The 17,864-nt window shown below is 43.3% G+C and overlaps 1 protein-coding gene across 4 annotated transcripts in view; it reads right to left on the reverse strand.

Annotated features, from left to right (window-relative positions):
* Positions 1–2,349: 2,349 nt before the first annotated feature.
* Positions 2,350–17,864, reverse strand: part of slc8a3 (solute carrier family 8 member 3) — a gene marked incomplete at both ends in the record, with an annotated part of 176,577 nt that continues 161,062 nt past the window's right edge. For 2 of the 4 annotated variants that reach the window (XM_083633771.1, XM_083633772.1), the window contains 4 exons: positions 2,350–2,726; positions 10,949–11,218; positions 16,339–16,438; positions 16,892–17,016. In XM_083633771.1, the coding sequence (XP_083489897.1) occupies positions 2,350–2,726; positions 10,949–11,218; positions 16,339–16,438; positions 16,892–17,016 (872 nt within the window). Of the gene's footprint in view, positions 2,727–10,948; positions 11,219–16,338; positions 16,439–16,891; positions 17,087–17,864 lie in introns of all 4 variants that reach the window. The other 2 variants (XM_083633773.1, XM_083633770.1) reach the window with 2 other exon arrangements.

Raw genomic sequence — 17,864 nt, forward strand, 5'->3', positions numbered from 1 at the left:
CAAGATAACGTTTTGGACGTGTTTTGGACGAGGTACGTTCGAGTATGCGCAGTCTTGCTGTCGCCGCTTGTCGGCGGCAAGGCTCCAAGTCGTGGCTGCGCATAACCATGCCGGGCGCTTAAGGATAGGAAGGTTGAAGATGAGTGTTGGGATTCGAGGAGTGGGTAGGGGAGTAGCTAGAGATAGGAAGGTCGTACAGTCAGGACTGGAGGGGTGGGTAGGGGGAGTAGCTAGGGGGATGTGGGTGGTGGGAGGGGGCGTGGTGAGGTAAGGGGGTGGGGCTAGGGAAGAGAGTCTATACATCAGATCGTCAATCCGTCCTTTTGTAGGCGGCACATTGTTCCCCCCCCATTTAGGGGGAAAACACAAGCCTCTCCCCCTACTTTGACCCATCTAAAATCATGTGACTCATGTCACATGTGACGTTCTTTTTTACAGCCCCGTGACTCGCGGAGCCCAGTGTCGTTGTACCCGGCTACTTGGCAGCTACTACTAGACTGATGAGTCACGTGGCTGTAAAAAAAGAACGTCACATGTGACATGAGTCACATGATTTTAGATGGGTCAAAGTTATATTTCCGGTGTATCTTGCCCATTCTATGTTTTGGGGTCATTAATAAACGAGATTGATTCTGTAATGTTTCTATAATTTTTTGGGGTAGTGCTATTTTACATTGAAGTCAACGGGGAGAGGCTTGTGTTTTCCCCCTAAAAGGGGGCGAGGCCTAATTGATGTATATCTGATGTATAGCTAGGCTAGGTATAGCAAGGTCGTAGAGAGTCTGGGTTCGATGGGTGCGTAGGGGAAGTGGCTGGGCGGATGTGGGTGGGTTAGGGGTAGGACCATTTTTCATGTTGAAAACGATTAGCTGGGTTATTGAGGTACCCCCAAAACATTGCCTATGTTGAAAACGATTAGCTGGGTTATTGAGGTACCCCCAAAACATTGCCTAAAGTGCCGGCTGAATGGCCGCACCACTGCACCGTGGGTTTCAAGGTATTTGCACTTGTTCAGAAAGAGGTTATGTGCCATTTTGGTATGAAACCTTTCAGTTTGTTTTAACGTTGCATCTAATCGACTCGACCGAGCAGCTTGTCAGCGGTTCCTACCCCTACAGGCACTCTATTCCGTCCGTAGTGATGCCTTTAATATTGGCCTTTTGCACATGTACAAGTAGAAGTCTCCATAAATAGAACTATACAGCAAAGTGCATGGAAGGAACAGTACAAAAATACCTCTGAATTTTTATCTCTGCAGCAACACGTTTTTTTGGGATTTCCGATTTCAAAAGGTGAAAACTCGAGTGAGACCAAGATATCAGTAAATAAAATACAATGTCATACTTTTTACCTATAGGCAAGATACATAACTCTTATAAATGTGAAGACATCGTTCCAGTATATGACCCCCCCCCCCCCTCCCCCTCCCTCTCCCTCTCCCCCATAGTCACAGCGATCCTCTGTTGTTAGAGCAGAAGGTGACCACATTTAAACAAATATTCAAAATATACAGAAAATATGGAAATATATTATATATAGATACGTATATAGTACGGAAGTAATGTTCAGGGCAGTTTGACCATGTTCACTGTGTCCTCCACCGGCTCCTGCTCGCCTGTTTGATTGTGATTTGTCTGCCAGTACATAAATTGTCACTGTCACTCCTCCCTCTTTGCTTGTGTGTGATTTCTGAGATCTCTGCAGTGCTCCTTAGGAAACTATGCAAATAAAAATAAATACTATGAGTCCATCTTGACTGTCACTCAACAACATATCTCCATTTTACCATATAATCTTTTTGTGATTCCTTAACGTAAGATCAGAAAATAGTTCTTTGATTCCTCTTTTTGTACGTTTTTTGTCTGTTTTGTTGTATTTTTTGCATTTTTATCCCCAAAATACTTCGTTTAAAAAAAAGTCATTCTCAGCAGATGTTGAGAAAAATATAGACTTCTGATTTGACTCAACTCTCCTCCAGTGGATCTCCAGCGGGATGCAGGACCACCCTCAGCATCCTCTAGGCTCGGTGCTAACCCAATCCCAACTGTAAGCACACTCGCACGGGCCCGTCGACAGCAGGGGGCGGGACACATCGTTTCCAAGCGTTCTTACAGGAGGGGTTGAGAGAGAGAGACAGAGAGAGACAGAGAGAGAGAGAGTGGGAGGTATGGTACGGGGGCTATCTGGAAAACCCCGGGTTTTACCTCTCCTCTCTTTCCATACCGCACGAGACCGACCCAAATTCCACTGTGAGAATTCACTCTTTTACCTCTGAAGTTGTACTTTGAACCCCTGTAATTTTGTTGTTGTTTCTTTCTGAGTTGAAGTCAGTTCTTTCCCCTTGAGGGTCTAGAAGCCCTCTATATGACAGTAGGCCTCCAGACTGGAGAAGAGGATGTAAAGGAACCAGAGGCTGAAAAAGAAGGCTGTCGTGGCCAGTCTGTGTCCCCGGGGCCCGCCCAGTTCTCCCCCGATGTGGGCCCGGCGCCGGTAGAGCAGCACCGAGAAGGCCAGGAAGGCGAAGATGGTGAAGAGAGTGACAGAGAAGGCCAGCGATCCTGCTTCCACCACAAACGGCTTTCCCTTCATGTGCCAGTAGATGGCAGCCACGGACCAGGCCACGCCGATCCCCAGGAAGACGTTGACGGCGTTGCTGCCGGTCACGTTCCCGATGGAGGCGTCGGCGTAGGTGTCCTGGACCGCCGATACCTTACTGGCAAAAGTGTCTGTGGAGAGAGAAGGGATGCCACATTATTATTTCATTGGGTTTAAATGATTTCAAATGTGTATCTGAGGAGCAGAAGTGATTTATTTCTGATGCAACTGCAAGCTCTCAGAAATGGCCACATGCACACACCGTTCAGCTACACACACACACACACACACACACACACACACACACACACACACACACACACACACACACACACACACACACACACACACACACACACACACACACACACAGGACTGACTAAAGCCCTATTTGCACAGGACCTGTGACAAATAACCCCCCCGCCCCCCCCCCCCCCCCTACCCGACGTCTGTGTTTCTGTCACATGGGATAGGCTAGTCTGTGTTTTAGGCTACTCAGATTAATGACATCCCTCATGGTTAACGTTGCCGATACCAGCCTCCAAATCACGCCCGCCCACGAGACCGGAGAGGGGTTATGTAACATAGCAGTCGCCCGCTGCTCTCCTGTGTTTTCCCTGTGGAAGACTGCAGGCAGAAAGCGAGCAGAGAGCAAAATGATGACTGATCGCCCCTGTGGCCGGTTTCCCTTGTGGGAGGAGGACAGAGAGCAATTGGCCATCAGAGTGGTAGGAATAGACTCTTTATGGAAGAAGTAACTTGTTTTATTACAAACAGAAACATCACTCACATAAAGCACAGTGGGAACATAACCAGAAGAAGTAACTTGTTTTATTACAAACAGAAACATCACTCACATCAGGCACAGTGGGAACATAACCGGGAACATTGTGGGGGGATGCCACTAACACTTTCATTTAGAAGTGCCAACCCAGCCTCCATAATTCTCGACCGGAAAAGTGGCAGAAAAAGGCAGAGAGGGAGAAAATAAATCTAAAATATGACCCCAAGTCACTGAGATGCTGTGACTAATCACAGGACCTGTTTGGCAAAATATGGTAGGTAAGCTATGGAATTATTTACCTATCATAATGCAAGAGGTTGTTCAAGAAATTTGAGAGCATGATTTATCAATTTCACGTTCAGATTTTGGACCCTTGGACTCAAAAAGCCCCCGCGTGTGCTCAGATTTACTCAGCTTGTCCTTAAACTATATGCTCGCACTCAAAACTTTACGCTCGCGCTCAAAACCTTTCTTTATGGACAGATTTCATGCACTCACATTCAAATATCCCCTGCTCCTGCTTAGACCTTCTCTGCTTGTGCTCAAACTCTGTGCTTCCATTCAAATGTACTCCCCTCTCCATTCAAACTGAGTGTGCTCTCTCTTGGATCTTTTGTGTGCGCTCGGATTTTCTGTGACACAACCCTATCAGAAACCCACAACCAATAGAATGCCAGGATAGTGTCACATGATCCCCGACCCAGCAATCATGTGACACTATCCTGGCATTCTATTGGCTGTGGATTTCTGACAGGATTGTTGCACAAAAAATCTGAGAGGAGAGAAGAGATCCAAGAGCAGAAGTTTCAAGAGCGCACAGAAGCAGTTTGAAGGGGGAGGGGAGGCCATTTGCATGCAGGCACCGAGTTTGAGCGAGAACAGAGGAAATGTAAGTGTGAGCAGGGGATTTTTGAGTACGAGTGCAGGAAATCTGTCCAAGCAGAAAACTTTTGAGTGTGAGAGTACAGTTTGAGGACAAGCAGAGCAAATTTAAGCACACGCGGGGGCTTAAGTCTTGAGTCCAAGGGTCCAAAATCTGAATGTGAAATTGATCAATCATGCTCTTAAATTGCTTGAACGACCTCTTGCATTTAGATAGGTAAATAATTCCATAGCTTCTGCAGTGGAATCTTTACTTTACAAATTATGGACATGGCAGATTCGCACAGGATTAAGATCAAAGATGACCTGCGCAATTATTACAAATTACGGTAACACTTTACAATACTGTAACACAAAAAATGGGTAGTTATTGAGGAACTAGTCAGGAACTAACCAGGTAGTTCCTTAATGGTAGTTACTTAGGAACTGACCATTAGTTACCATGTTAACGAACCAGTAAGTAATGATTACTTCTAGAGATGCTGCGATCCGATCATGTGATCGGATATCGGCGCGATATCAGCCAAAAAACATGGATCGGATCGGATCGGATTCCAGCGAAAATGACCGATCCAAGGCTCCGATATAAGCACTCCATTCCATGACTCCGCTCCAGGATTTCTATCCAGCATGCAGCAGCAGCAGCAGCATACAGAGGCCAGGGCCAAAACGTCAGACACACCCGTCCTTAACCTATGTGCGATTCGAAATCACGCGTCCGCACCATAGACTGGCAAAACATGGCTGCCCCCAGTGTGGCTGACAGAAACAACCACTATTGCAATTTGCAAGACATGTCCCGCAAGGTTTCTGAGATTAGGGGAAAGTCTGAGCTGGCGTTACGCTAAACCAAACGTGGGGATGAGGCAGCGGATTTGTTTTGGCGTTAACGTTAGTTGTTGTGATGATGGCTAACGGGGCTAACGTTAGCTAGCTGGTTAGGCTATCTAGTTGCAGGGAAGCGCTCCACAAGCTTGTTGTGACCAAAACCCCCGCATTTAAAGCATTTCATACTCCCAGAGCTGGCGTAAACCATAGAGAACCTCATGCATTAGCCTACTCAAAATGTAACGTCCAGGGTTTGTGTCTCCAAAATCAACTAACGTTAACGTTACATGCAAGCTAACGTAGCTAGCTGCGGAGCACTCATGATCTATAAGGAAAACGAATGCGCACATAGCCTACATAATTGTCAACATCACATACATGTATTTTCTTTAATCTAGACTACAGGCATCATTTTTCAGTCAAAAGTGAAACGACACAGATGGCGTATAGTGAGGCTTTCCATGCCTCACTATAGAACTGGCCCCATGCAAAATTCAGACCGCTTATATGTTGCCGTCATGCCAATAAGAGTCTAAATGTATTTTTTTATGTTTTATCTGCAGACTAAGCAGCTAGGCTTTCGGTTCTATAAAAGCCATTATTTTTTGTAATGACTATTGAGTGATACACTTTACTAAAAAAAATATATCACAATAGTGATGTCAGATTTGCTTAGGTCAGAGCTATGGAATATTAAATCCATCTTTGCTCACAACATTTGCCCTTTCTTTCTTCTTCTTTTTTACCCCAGGTGTGCATAAAATACAGGTTAAGAACTTATGATAAAGTCATGGAAATCCATTGGTCAAAATGTGTATGAACCCTGAAGGGTTAAATTGAGCATTTATGAGAGATTTCAAAAATATCGAGATATATATCGTGTATCGCGATATAGCCGAAAAACATTGCAATATTCTTTAGAGGCCATATCGCCCAGCCCTAATTTGATTGTTATGTTTTAGTTTTACATCAAATGAATTAGATGAACTAAATTGTTTACATACTATATTACCAAAGCACACACATACATACCTAACCCTAAAAATGTTTGTTGCCTGCTAGCTATCAGACAGCATAGAGAGACTTAAATATGTGCTGTATCGGTATCGGATCGAAATCGGTATCGAATCGGGTATCGAAATTTGATCGGAATCGGATCGGTTTTGAGCTAAAATATCGAAATCGGATCGGAATTGAAAAATCTTGATCGCAGCATCTCTAATTACTTCCTTAAAAATATATATATATATATATATTTTTTCGCTAGTTCATGAGTAGTTAATGGGTAGTTCCTTAATGACCCTTAATGGTAGTTCCTTAAAGATCCTTAATGGTAGTTACTTAAGAAATGACCATTAGTTACCATGTTAACGAACCAGTAAGTAATGATTACTTCCTTAATCTTTTTCTGCTAGTTCATGAGTAGTTAATGGGTAGTTACTTAAGAACAGACTATTAGTTACCATAGTTGTTACTAGGGAATTAATCATTAGTTCATGATTACTTTACCATTAGTTACCATGTTTGTGCCCCCTCAAGTAAAGCAGGGCTTCATGCTTAGTTGTTAGTAGGGAATTAATCATTAGTTCATGATTACTTCATCATTACTTACCATATTTGTGCCCCCTCAAGTAAAGCAGGGCTACATACTTAGTTGTTACTAGGAAATGCATCATTACTTCATGATTATCTTACCATTAGTTACCATCACCCTACCCTATAACAAATAGATAGCTCATTTGGTAGAGACTAATAATATTGCGTTCTTGGGGCCAAGGGTTCAAACCTCACCTGGAACAACTCTTGTATTTATTTGTTATAGGTAGGCTGATGGTAACTAATGGTAAGATAATCAGGAAGTAATGATGCATTCCCTAGTAACAACTAAGTATGATGGCCTGCTTTACTTGAGGGGGCACAAACATGGTAACTAATGGTAAAGTAATCATGAAGTAATGATGAACTACCTAGTAACAACTAAGTATGATGGCCTGCTTTACCGTACTTGAGGGGGCACAAATATGGTAGCTAATGGTGAAGTAATCATTAACTAATGATTAATTCCCTAGTAACAACTATGGTAACTAATAGTCTGTTCTTAAGTAACTACCCATTAGCTACTGATGAACTAGCGGAAAGAAATTAAGGAAGTAATCATTACTTACTGGTTCGTTAACATGGTAACTAATGGTCAGTTCTTAAGTAACTACCATTAAGGATCTTTAAGGAACTACCATTAAGGCTCATTAAGGAACTACCCATTAACTACTACATGAACTAGCGAAAGAAAAAAAAGAAAAAAAAAAGTTTTTTAAGGAAGTAGTCATTACTTACTGGTTCGTTAACATGGTAACTAATGGTCAGTTCTTAAGTAACTACCATTAAGGAACTACCTATTAACTATTCAGGAACTAATCATGAACTAATGGTTTGTTCCTGACTCGTTCCTTAGTAACTACCCAATTTTTGTGTTACAGTATTGTAAAGTGTTACCCAAATTACCAGAGGTCCCTGGGTAATTCTACTTAGTCCCGTGCAAAGAGGGCTTAAAGTCCCTGGAAACCAGAAATATTTTATTATTATTTAGCATTTTGAGTTCATCACATCACAGGAACCTATGTTAATAAGCCACCAGCCAAATTTGAACGATGATGAACGTCGCAAAGTATATAAATTTAGGTTTGACAGTCATGGCAAAAGTCATGAGAATCAATTACATTTTAGAGTGTATTTTCTCCCGCGGACTGTGTGGGCGTGTCCGTCTGCAGCAGGTATATTCCTCTCTCTCTCTCTCTCTCTCGGAGGAGACCTCTCTCTCCGTTAACTGAGAGCGAGAGAGAGAGGAGAGAGAGAGAGAAGGAAAGAGAGATGGACTGTGTGTGTGTGTGTGTGTGTTCGCGCGTTGCTCGGCGAACACACTCGCCGCTGCGCTGCGAGTGCACAGCGCTACTGTGTGTGTGTCAGTGTGTGTGTGCGCGCGTGCGTGCATGCGTGTGTGTGATTCGATTAAATCTTATGACGTGATAAGCTCCTGCATTTTAGCACCGCGCGCTCCGCTCTCTTCAATGAGAAATAGTTAATAGGTAGTTCCTTAATGGTGACCGCAATGGAAATAAGCCTGAGGCTTTCTTGTGTTTTTATCCTCGGTGACTGTCTGTTGACATTCACCAAATAAAATCAATCAATCAATCAATCAGGAAATGGAAATCCAGATCTTGTAGAAAAGTGGCGATTTTAAGGCTTTGGGTTGAAAGTAATGTATCATAATTTCTGAGGCACACAATTACTAACATAAGACCCTAAATAACATAGTTAGAATGTTTTTGTGGATTTTGGTTTCCAGGGACTTTAAGACACACATGTATGTACACATGTGCTTGCACACACATACACTTGAATGCATCGTTTTCAACAAATGTTAGAGCAGCTACGAGGAACTTTCATTTTGTTTTGATTTTAGCGGCCCCTGTGGACAAAAGTGGTACTGTTCTCCCGGAATGAGGATTGCATTTCCTGAACACAGAGGCTCCTCCCGCTGTCTCCACCGGGCTGTCCGAGTCGCGGGGGGCCGGCCAGGGATTCTCCGAGTTAGCGAGCCTCACCCGCTGTTTTATTTAAAGCCCCAATCAGTAAGATTTTTGACATTTTTGACAGTAATATAAGAGCTTTTTAATCACAGGACATGGTAGATTGACTTGTAATAGGGAGACCCTCGTCTTTATTTATCCCACACCGCCCTCCATTGGCCAGCACTGGGACTAAGCAAGTTGTCTGCCCCGTCCCGTAGCAAGAAAAAAGAAAAAAAAACAGGACGCGCGCATGCGCTGTACAGCGGAAGCGCTGTCTGAATGAATACAAGGAAGTAACTCGATTCGGATTTTCTACGAAAATGATGTTTCACGGGACTATGCATTATTATTTCATCACGTGGTGAGTACCCGATGTCACAACATGTACATAGAGCTTTCTGGCGCTGTGTTTTGTTGACTTTGAACGGCGATATCGTTATCGATACTATTGCACGCAGAGGGCGCAGTGGAAAACTTACTGAATGGGGCTTTAAGGTTAACATTACTGGTATATTCACCGGCCAGAAACAAAAATTACAACCAGTTACACACGTGACGGATGTGCGCCTGACCAGCGCACAGGAATTTAGAAAAAACTTTAAAAGTTCCTCATAGCTGCTTTAAAGGTGTAGCCTAATGTAGCATTTTTAATCTATTTACTGTCAACAAATGAGAGCATGGTCGAGACGATTGGTGGCCTCTATTTCATGCCAGTGCTATTGTGAGTGTTTCTTAAGATGAACAGCTTTTACACACCAAGAGCAATATGAGTAAGCAGCACCAAATTGTGAGGAGATTTAGTTATTATTATTATTTTTGCCTTTAATTGACAGGACAGTATACGAGGGACAGTCCCGGCATCACGAGGGGGCGTGAGAGGGCGTTGCCCCCTCACCCAGACTATCCCGCCCCCTCAGTCAAGACATGGCCGTTTACTCTTTTTTGTTTGTTTGTTTATTTTCCCAGGACGGCGAAGGTAGATTTTCTTTCCCCAGGATGCCCAAGCATGTCACACCCTACTCTACCTGTGATTGGTTGTGTGTAGACATGAGGCAGAGCCTTTTGTAAAGCAGGTGCACTTGGTGGCTGTGTTTGTGTAATAACTTGTCTGTAATGATCTCAAAGAGGAGAGGCTCTTTAGAAGAGAGTTATATCAGCATAGCAGGCACAATGAATTGCTTGGTGGCTGTGTCTGTAGCTTGTCTAGTAACGTGTCTGTAATCATGGTAAAATTGCGGAATTGGTGCCTAGATAAGGCAACTGCCCTGCTCATGTTTTTTTTTAGCTGGGAATAGTGCGCTACGTTGTCACCCCCTCTTGGAATTTCAGCGCCCCCTCTCCTATAGTGGGCTGTAGCCGGGACTGACGAGGGATCAGCGTGACGTCACTTGACATCGTACTTCGGCTGTACGAAGTACTAAGCCTTTGTGGTATGCGCGCTCTACCAGGTGAGCCACTGGGACGCCCTTGCGAGGCGAATTTTGACCCACCTGACTATTCACACTTCACAGCAACATGTCGGAAGCGAATTTCTGAAAGATCGACCTTGGTCTGAAAAAATAAAAGCTGCAATATCGCTCAGCGAAACTTCACCGTTGGTATGCACGTTTGCATTGACTGGATATAGGGTTGAAAAATACTTTTGATGTGTCAATTAATCGCACGAAAAAATGCCCTTGGTGTGTAAGGACCTTTAGACTACATTTCCCATAAGTTCCCTTACTGAAGGGGATCAACATGTTGGAAGTGATTTGTTCATCGGCCTCTCATTCGTTCGAAACTCTGAAAGCTTTGTCTCTGTTTGCTCTGAATGAATAGCACCATCTTCCCATTTTTTGTGCCATAAAGCAATCCAGCAGATATATAGTGACCCGGTACCACACCGCAAAATGCAGTGTAGAAACCGGTAGGGGCTTCCAATCTTTTCAGCAATGATCTCATTTGCTTGTGGCAATTATAGTAATATCTCAAACTGAATGTGCACATGGCACTTTTAATAACAAATAATACTGACACAACAAAAGTTGTTAGCAACATATTGTCACTGTCAGGTGAAAATGTCAACTTTTCAGGAACTAAGAACAGCCTTGTCTTTAGCTTGATGACAATGCATTTTTGATGTTATTTGATGGGTTTTGAAAGAGTTTCATCAGCCCAAGAGATCAGAGAATGTCCTCAACCAATAGAGGAGCATGTAAACCTTCAGTTAAAGTGAAGAAAAATGAAAACAACATGACATCACATCCTTTTTTTAAAGTGCACTGTCTGTTACCGTCTATGGCTGACTCACCAGGGACGGACGTGCCGAGTGCCACAAAAACCACCGCAGTGACCGAGTCCTTGAGGCCGATGGTGCAGCCGAAGTGGGAGGCCAGGTCGCCGATGATAGCCGTGAGCAGGCCGATGATGGCGATGGAGATGAAGAAGCAGGCCCAGCCGTTCAGGTAGTCTGTGGGCGGCACACAGGCGAACAGCACCTTCCAGAAGACCGTGAGGAAGTGCATGACGTAATCGAAGCAGGACGGCAGACGCTCCTCTCCTGTCTCGTCCTCGTCCTCGTCTGCCCGGGGAGAGAAAAGAGTATGATAGGGACAGAAAAGCTACTTACTCGCAAATACATGACTAGAATAACTACAGAGGCCACAGGGCAAAACATGACTCGAAAACAAAAACAAAAAACAAAACAAAAACAGAAGGAAAACAAAAAGAAAAACAGTCAGTGTGTTTAAGGGATGTTGGTCAATCACTCACTAGATGGGGCAGAAGTTTGTAGTTGAATAACCTTTACTTTTGTTTGTAGGCAAAAAACAAAAACAAAACTAACTAACAAACTAACAAAAACATCAGTTTGTAGGTTAATTTAAACTTTGGGATTTAATATTTTACCCAATTTAATAATGCAGGTTCCATCGGCTGTTTTCACAAACTATTCTCTAATAGCTCACTTTGTGGGTAAACAACTTTCATTTTTAGGTTAGTTACGGCTCTAGGCTTTTGGCTCAGTTTGTGGGTAAACAACTCTCAGCTTATTCCGGCCTCCCAGCACAGTTCATAAATTGTGAGCAGTGCAGTGTGGCGTGGCACTATCTGCTCTGTCTGGTACGACTGGTTTGCAGGGAGAGCTAGTGGTTACAGAGAGAGATCAGGGAGAGCTAGTGGTTACAGAGAGAGATCAGGGAGAGCTAGTGGTTACAGAGAGAGATCAGGGAGAGCTAGTGGTTACAGAGAGATATCAGGGAGAGCTAGTGGTTACAGAGAGAGATCAGGGAGAGCTAGTGGTTACAGAGAGAGATCAGGGAGAGCTAGTGGTTACGAGATCAGGGAGAGCTAGTGGTTACAGAGAGATATCAGGGAGAGCTAGTGGTTACAGAGAGATATCAGGGAGAGCTAGTGGTTACAGAGAGAGATCAGGGAGAGCTAGTGGTTACAGAGAGATATCAGGGAGAGCTAGTGGTTACAGAGAGAGATCAGGGAGAGCTAGTAGTTACAGAGAGAGATCAGGGAGAGCTAGTGGTTACAGAGAGAGATCAGGGAGAGCTAGTGGTTACAGAGAGAGATCAGGGAGAGCTAGTGGTTATAGAGAGAGATCAGGGAGAGCTAGTGGTTACAGAGAGAGATCAGGGAGAGCTAGTGGTTACAGAGAGAGATCAGGGAGAGCTAGTGGTTACAGAGAGAGATCAGGGAGAGCTAGTGGTTACAGAGAGAGATCAGGGAGAGCTAGTGGTTACAGAGAGAGATCAGGGAGAGCTAGTGGTTAGAGAGAGATTTTTATTTATTTATGTTCATTATGATTGTATAGTGTTGTATAGTGTATTGTGTTAATATGCTTCGGCAACATTGTATTGTATGCAGTCACGCCAATAAAGCCACTTGAATTGAATTGCTTGCAGCCATTTGTCCTGTCAAAGTGCTCTGGAGCAAGAAAATGAACTCCACTCATTATCCTACAGTATATACGTCCAACACTATATTTAGTATTATTATGTTAAGTTAAAGCCCCACAGTAGACACAAAATTTGTGGCTACACATGACACTTTTTTTATTTCAGATATTTATCATGCCTTAATTGGTACAAACAGGGCCGCCGCTATGTACATGCGTACCATGCAGTGTGCGTAGGGCATCAAGTCCCATGAGGGGCATCATCCAGAGCAGGAATACCACGGTCAAACAGACAGTGCGGTGGATGCGGCCCCTGACCTCACTCAGTGTGGCCCCTGGGTCAATTTCCTTTCTTTTTTTTCTTTTTTACACAAGGTGGACGTTTTTGGTTAGGTTAGGTTAGACTACCCAAATCTGTGTTTTTATTTTACTATACATCCCAGAACACGGCGCTAATGGCGTTAGCATTGTCCATCCACATATTGTTTAACGTTATCATTTGAGCTAATGTTATTGTAACAAACTATATGGAGGTGGAGTTTGGCTGTAATGCCCTTTCTAAAATTAACTCAGTGTGGCATTCCCTGTTTTGAACTGGCCACGGTGCTCCCTTAAAAGAAAGTTGTGGATCTCCTCGTATAAAACTACATGCGACTAGCTAGACTGAGGGAATAGAGCAGTCAAAGATCTCACAGAACAGGAGTGGAGAGCAGATAGACCTCTCACTCTGCCACAGATTCCAAAACCAAAGATTGCGCAGCGACCAAAGATTGCCCAGCAGGAAGGGCTCTCACTCTGTTGGAGTTTCCCAAACCTACAAATCACTCACTTTTTTAACTTAATAAACTGAAAAAAGGTACTTAAACTTGTAAACTTACTTAAATTTAAAGACAGCACCGTAACATCAATGCTGATAATAAATAAACAAATAAATAAACAAATAAATAAATATAGATATATACACATGTGTGTGTGTGTGTGTGTGTGTGTGTATATATATATATATATATATATACACTGTATATATATATATATATATATATACATATATACACACACACACATGTATATATAAATATATATACATATATATATATATATATATATATATATATATATATGTGTGTGTGTGTGTGTGTGTGTGTGTGTGTGTGTGTGTGTGTGTGTGTGTGTGTGTGTGTGTGTGTATGTGTGTGTGTGTATATATATATAAAGATCAAATACTTTGACCGACATCCATTGACATTTTAAAAAATGTCAATGGATTCATGCTTAGCTCAGCTACATGTAGTACTAATCTTCCTGTAAAGGAAACTATCAACTTCCACAGAGGACATTAAGGTGTCCACCCGCTATGCCAACCACCGGCAGTGCCGACAGCCCGCAATGCCAACGTTAGGTTTAGGCGTGGGCCCGGGGGGTGGGAGAGGTTAGGTTTAGGGTTAGGGTCTGGGGGAGGTTAGGTTTAGGCGTGGAGGGTGGGAGAGGTTAGGTTTAGGGTTAGGGTCTGCGGGAGGTTAGGTTTAGGCATGGGGGGTGGGAGAGGTTAGGTTTAGGCGTGGGGGCTGGGAGTAGCTGGGAGAGGTTAGCTCCAGCCGGTTCCCCGACATGCTGCACACCGCCTCGCTCAGCTGGTTCTGCTTGTGGGCTATTGGCATTGCGGACTGTCGGCACTGCGGTCTGTCGGCACATAGACGCGGCACCGACATGAATGGGTTAAGGACCCCATGAAACGACATATTTACTTCATTGATTTGATGCATTTCCCGTTGAAAGAGCTGTTGGAGTGGAACATAATGCAGTGCAGGATCATTCAAAAACCTAAAGCTGCTGGAGTGGGATGGGATGGGATTGTTAAACTGATGGTTTTATTGGTTAGAAAGTGATATTTACAGTACGCCAACTGGTGGAGCAGGCAGTCACCATGAAAGATACTCTTTTCCAGGAAGTAATAGTAATGGGAGTTAATTTCATGGGGTCGGCTAAACAGGTCAAATGTATGAGGTCCCCCTCCTCAGGTGGAGGTGTGGTGCGATGCGTCCTCCCACAGGCCCCCTCAGTAGACAGGCAGGACACGTGCAGGACATGTGAGGCACATGCATTTTCCAGCGAGGGGGTGGATCATGAAAAAATAAAGAGTGCCACCGGATGACTGTAAATATTTCAGCACCAAAGTGGCGAGCCGAGGCCCGGGCGCCGCTCGCTGCACGGTGCCTGTGACCCCTGCAGGGGGTGTCGATCTGATGTCGCCACCACTCCACTAGGAATAAGACTGATATGCTTTCTGGTCCGAGCAATGAGATTATCTGAGAGCCTCGAGAACTTTGTTTTCGGGTTGGGTTAAATCGTTATGGGGTTTTGAAGGTCGATGCCAGTACTGATATTCTTAGACACAAGTCGGGAAATAGCTGATATTTTGTGCTGATAAGTAATTTCAGTGTTTCAGCAATAATATAATTTGTTTAGGGGGATTAGCAGCTCTTTAAGGCAGGCTGAACAACTGCACCTAGTCAATGGGAAGGAGAAACTCTGGCATACATTACTGACTTTATAAAATAACTTATCAATCAATTAATTAATAAAACATGTAAAGAATTGTATTTCTTGACAGGTTTTACAGACTGTTTTCTGTAGCTAACCTAACTGGCCAATATCCGATAATTAAAAATCGGCGAGTATATCAACGGGGTTCCTCTGCCTTTCCGAAGCCCTGCCACTCCGAACGTTAACTTCCATTATTCGGACTGGCGGTCGTTCACCTTAGAAGCCGCAATGCCGACCTTAGGTTTAGGCGTGGGGGTGGGAGAGGTTAGGTTTTGGGTTAGGGTCTGGGGGAGGTTAGGTTTAGGCATGGGGGGAGGTTAGGTTTGGCGTGGGGGCTGGGAGAGGTTAGTGAAAAACGGGGAATATAGACCCCCTTTCTGAGTGCCGATATTTCGGAGTGGCAGAACGTCGGAGTGGCAGCACGTCGGAGTGGCAGCATGTAACCTATATCAACAATCCAATCAGTCTAATTCTATTTTAAGGCCTTTGGGAATTAAGAGCCTTGGCTTGGATTCTTATGTAACAGCTGAGCAAGATAATGTACACATGATACAAATAACTCTTTGGGCAATTCTGATGGGCAACAATTTCCAAGAAATTGTTCAGCATTAGTGCTTTAATCACACAAACATAATGTTGCAAGAAAACATCTGAAGGGATGCTTGAGTTGTAAGCTTAAGACGACACAGTAAAGTCAGTCAAAACTGGAAAATTAAACGCAAAAGGACCCAGAACCTTTGACAATGAGCGGAGGTGCATCTAAAACAAAGAGCAAAAGAAATCCGGACAGCCAAAGTAAAGAAATAAACCGTCCGATTAATAAAAATAACATGCTAGCATCCGAAGCTAGCATCATGGCTTCATTTAAAACCAGTTTGGATGGCATTAGCAAACAAAGTCAAGCCCTACAAACAAACTGAAAACAGACCTGAACACATTTAAAGACAAATTCACAATTCAAATTAGAAACAAACCGACAGAAAGGAAACATTTGAACAGATATTTCTTTTTACTTTTTTTCTTTTCACTTTGTTGGCTGCTGCTGAAAGTGCTGCGCATTTACACGAACAAAAATAACAGCCTTGGATGTTTCCACTGACAAAAAACAACACACCTAATATCTAAATTAAGTTGAAATTAATGATTGAGTGAATCCAAATATTTAATTTGTCAGTTGCATAAAAGCTGTGTGTGTCCGTGATGTGTAGAGCCCCCGAAAGTCAGAGCAGAGAACATGGTGTGTTGTACAGTACCTGCACTGACTGTAATGGCCTCCATGAACTGATCTCTCCAAGAGTTCGTTCCCACCACCAATGCCAGGTTGGTCTTCTTGATCAGCTTGTCCACTGTGCTCTGTACAATACAAAAGCATAACATAGCAAAAATAAATACAATAAATAAAATAAACAAACAAACAAATAAATGTATGAATAAATCCATCTATTATTTATATTCAGAATATGAGATCTCAGCTGAAACTGAAGCTGAAAGGAGAAATACACAAGCTTCACCACATGATGGCAGTGGCAAATCAAGTTCCAGGCAATAGAGACCAATCCCTCTGTTTGATGCATGATAAAAAGCATGCACCGGAAACAAATATGGTGGGTATATTCTTCAGTCGAGGAGGTTAGAGGCTGCATATAAATCATGTTTTCCCCAGAAATGTGTCTTGGTGGGGTGAGAGGACTCTGTGAAGTTAACATTCTCCACTGAAAGCAATATAAATGAGTCAGGCAGGGTGACAGGTGGACTAGCGGAAACACTGGTTTAAAAGCTCAGGCTATGCTGGCTCTGCTTTCCCACCTTGAACTCATAGGATTCCTCAATAATGACTTCCAGCTTGGGGTGCTCCCCCAGCACCGGTTTCCCCATCTCTGCAATCCGCTTGGCCTCCTCCTCATCCGATGACATCTTCCTGTCTGGCACATCTGAGGGTGAGGAGGGAGGAGAGGAAAGATGGCACAAGGAGTGAGTTAACAATAACGAAAACAACAACAACTGATTCAGCCGATTCCCATGTCCTTTGTACTTCCCTCAAAATTGTTGTCATGATCTTGACACTGCGTGAAAGCTAGACTTGAGACACATATGTCACTCATTCAGTGGATCATTCTGCATTCACTGTAGTCGTGCCAATTCTACGCCCCCCCCCCTCTTCCCCCATACTTTGTTCCCAAAAGTTTCTTGATTGTGTTCCCACTTTGTTATATAATCTCACAAAACCTGCATGCTTGATCAGGCATTGAACAAAACACAAACAAAGCAAAGTCAAACTGTTGATTTACTGTGGCACAGTGACAATCTCCAATACAAGCCCTAGGAGAGGATTTCATTTTTGATTTGTCCCATTTTCCATGTGCCCATTTGTCAACATTGTTATCTCTATAAGGGACATACAATTTAAAGACTTTTGAATGACTTTTATTCAAGTACGTACTCATAATCTACGTGTATTTTGACATTGGTCAGAATTAGATATTATAAAGGGCCTCAATTGTTACTCATGATCTTGTCAAGTCAAGAAATTCTGATGAAATCTCTACTTGTCTTTCTTCAGGATGTGAAGTGTTGATAGCCTGGTTAAAACCATCTGGATCCATGAAGTCACACTCTGTTTGGTTGCAGAATGAAACAGAATGTGAGTTCACGTGACCGGATGGTTTACCAGGGTCAAGTGTTGATGGTAGAATGGAGATGATGCATATTAATGGCAAAGACACTTTTCAAGGCCATCAATTAATTCTTGATTTTATCTTCCTCGAATCTACCAACTCAA

The sequence above is a fragment of the Poromitra crassiceps genome (genome assembly GCF_964638095.1).
Source record: "Poromitra crassiceps genome assembly, chromosome: 3".
NCBI lineage: Eukaryota > Metazoa > Chordata > Actinopteri > Beryciformes > Melamphaidae > Poromitra > Poromitra crassiceps.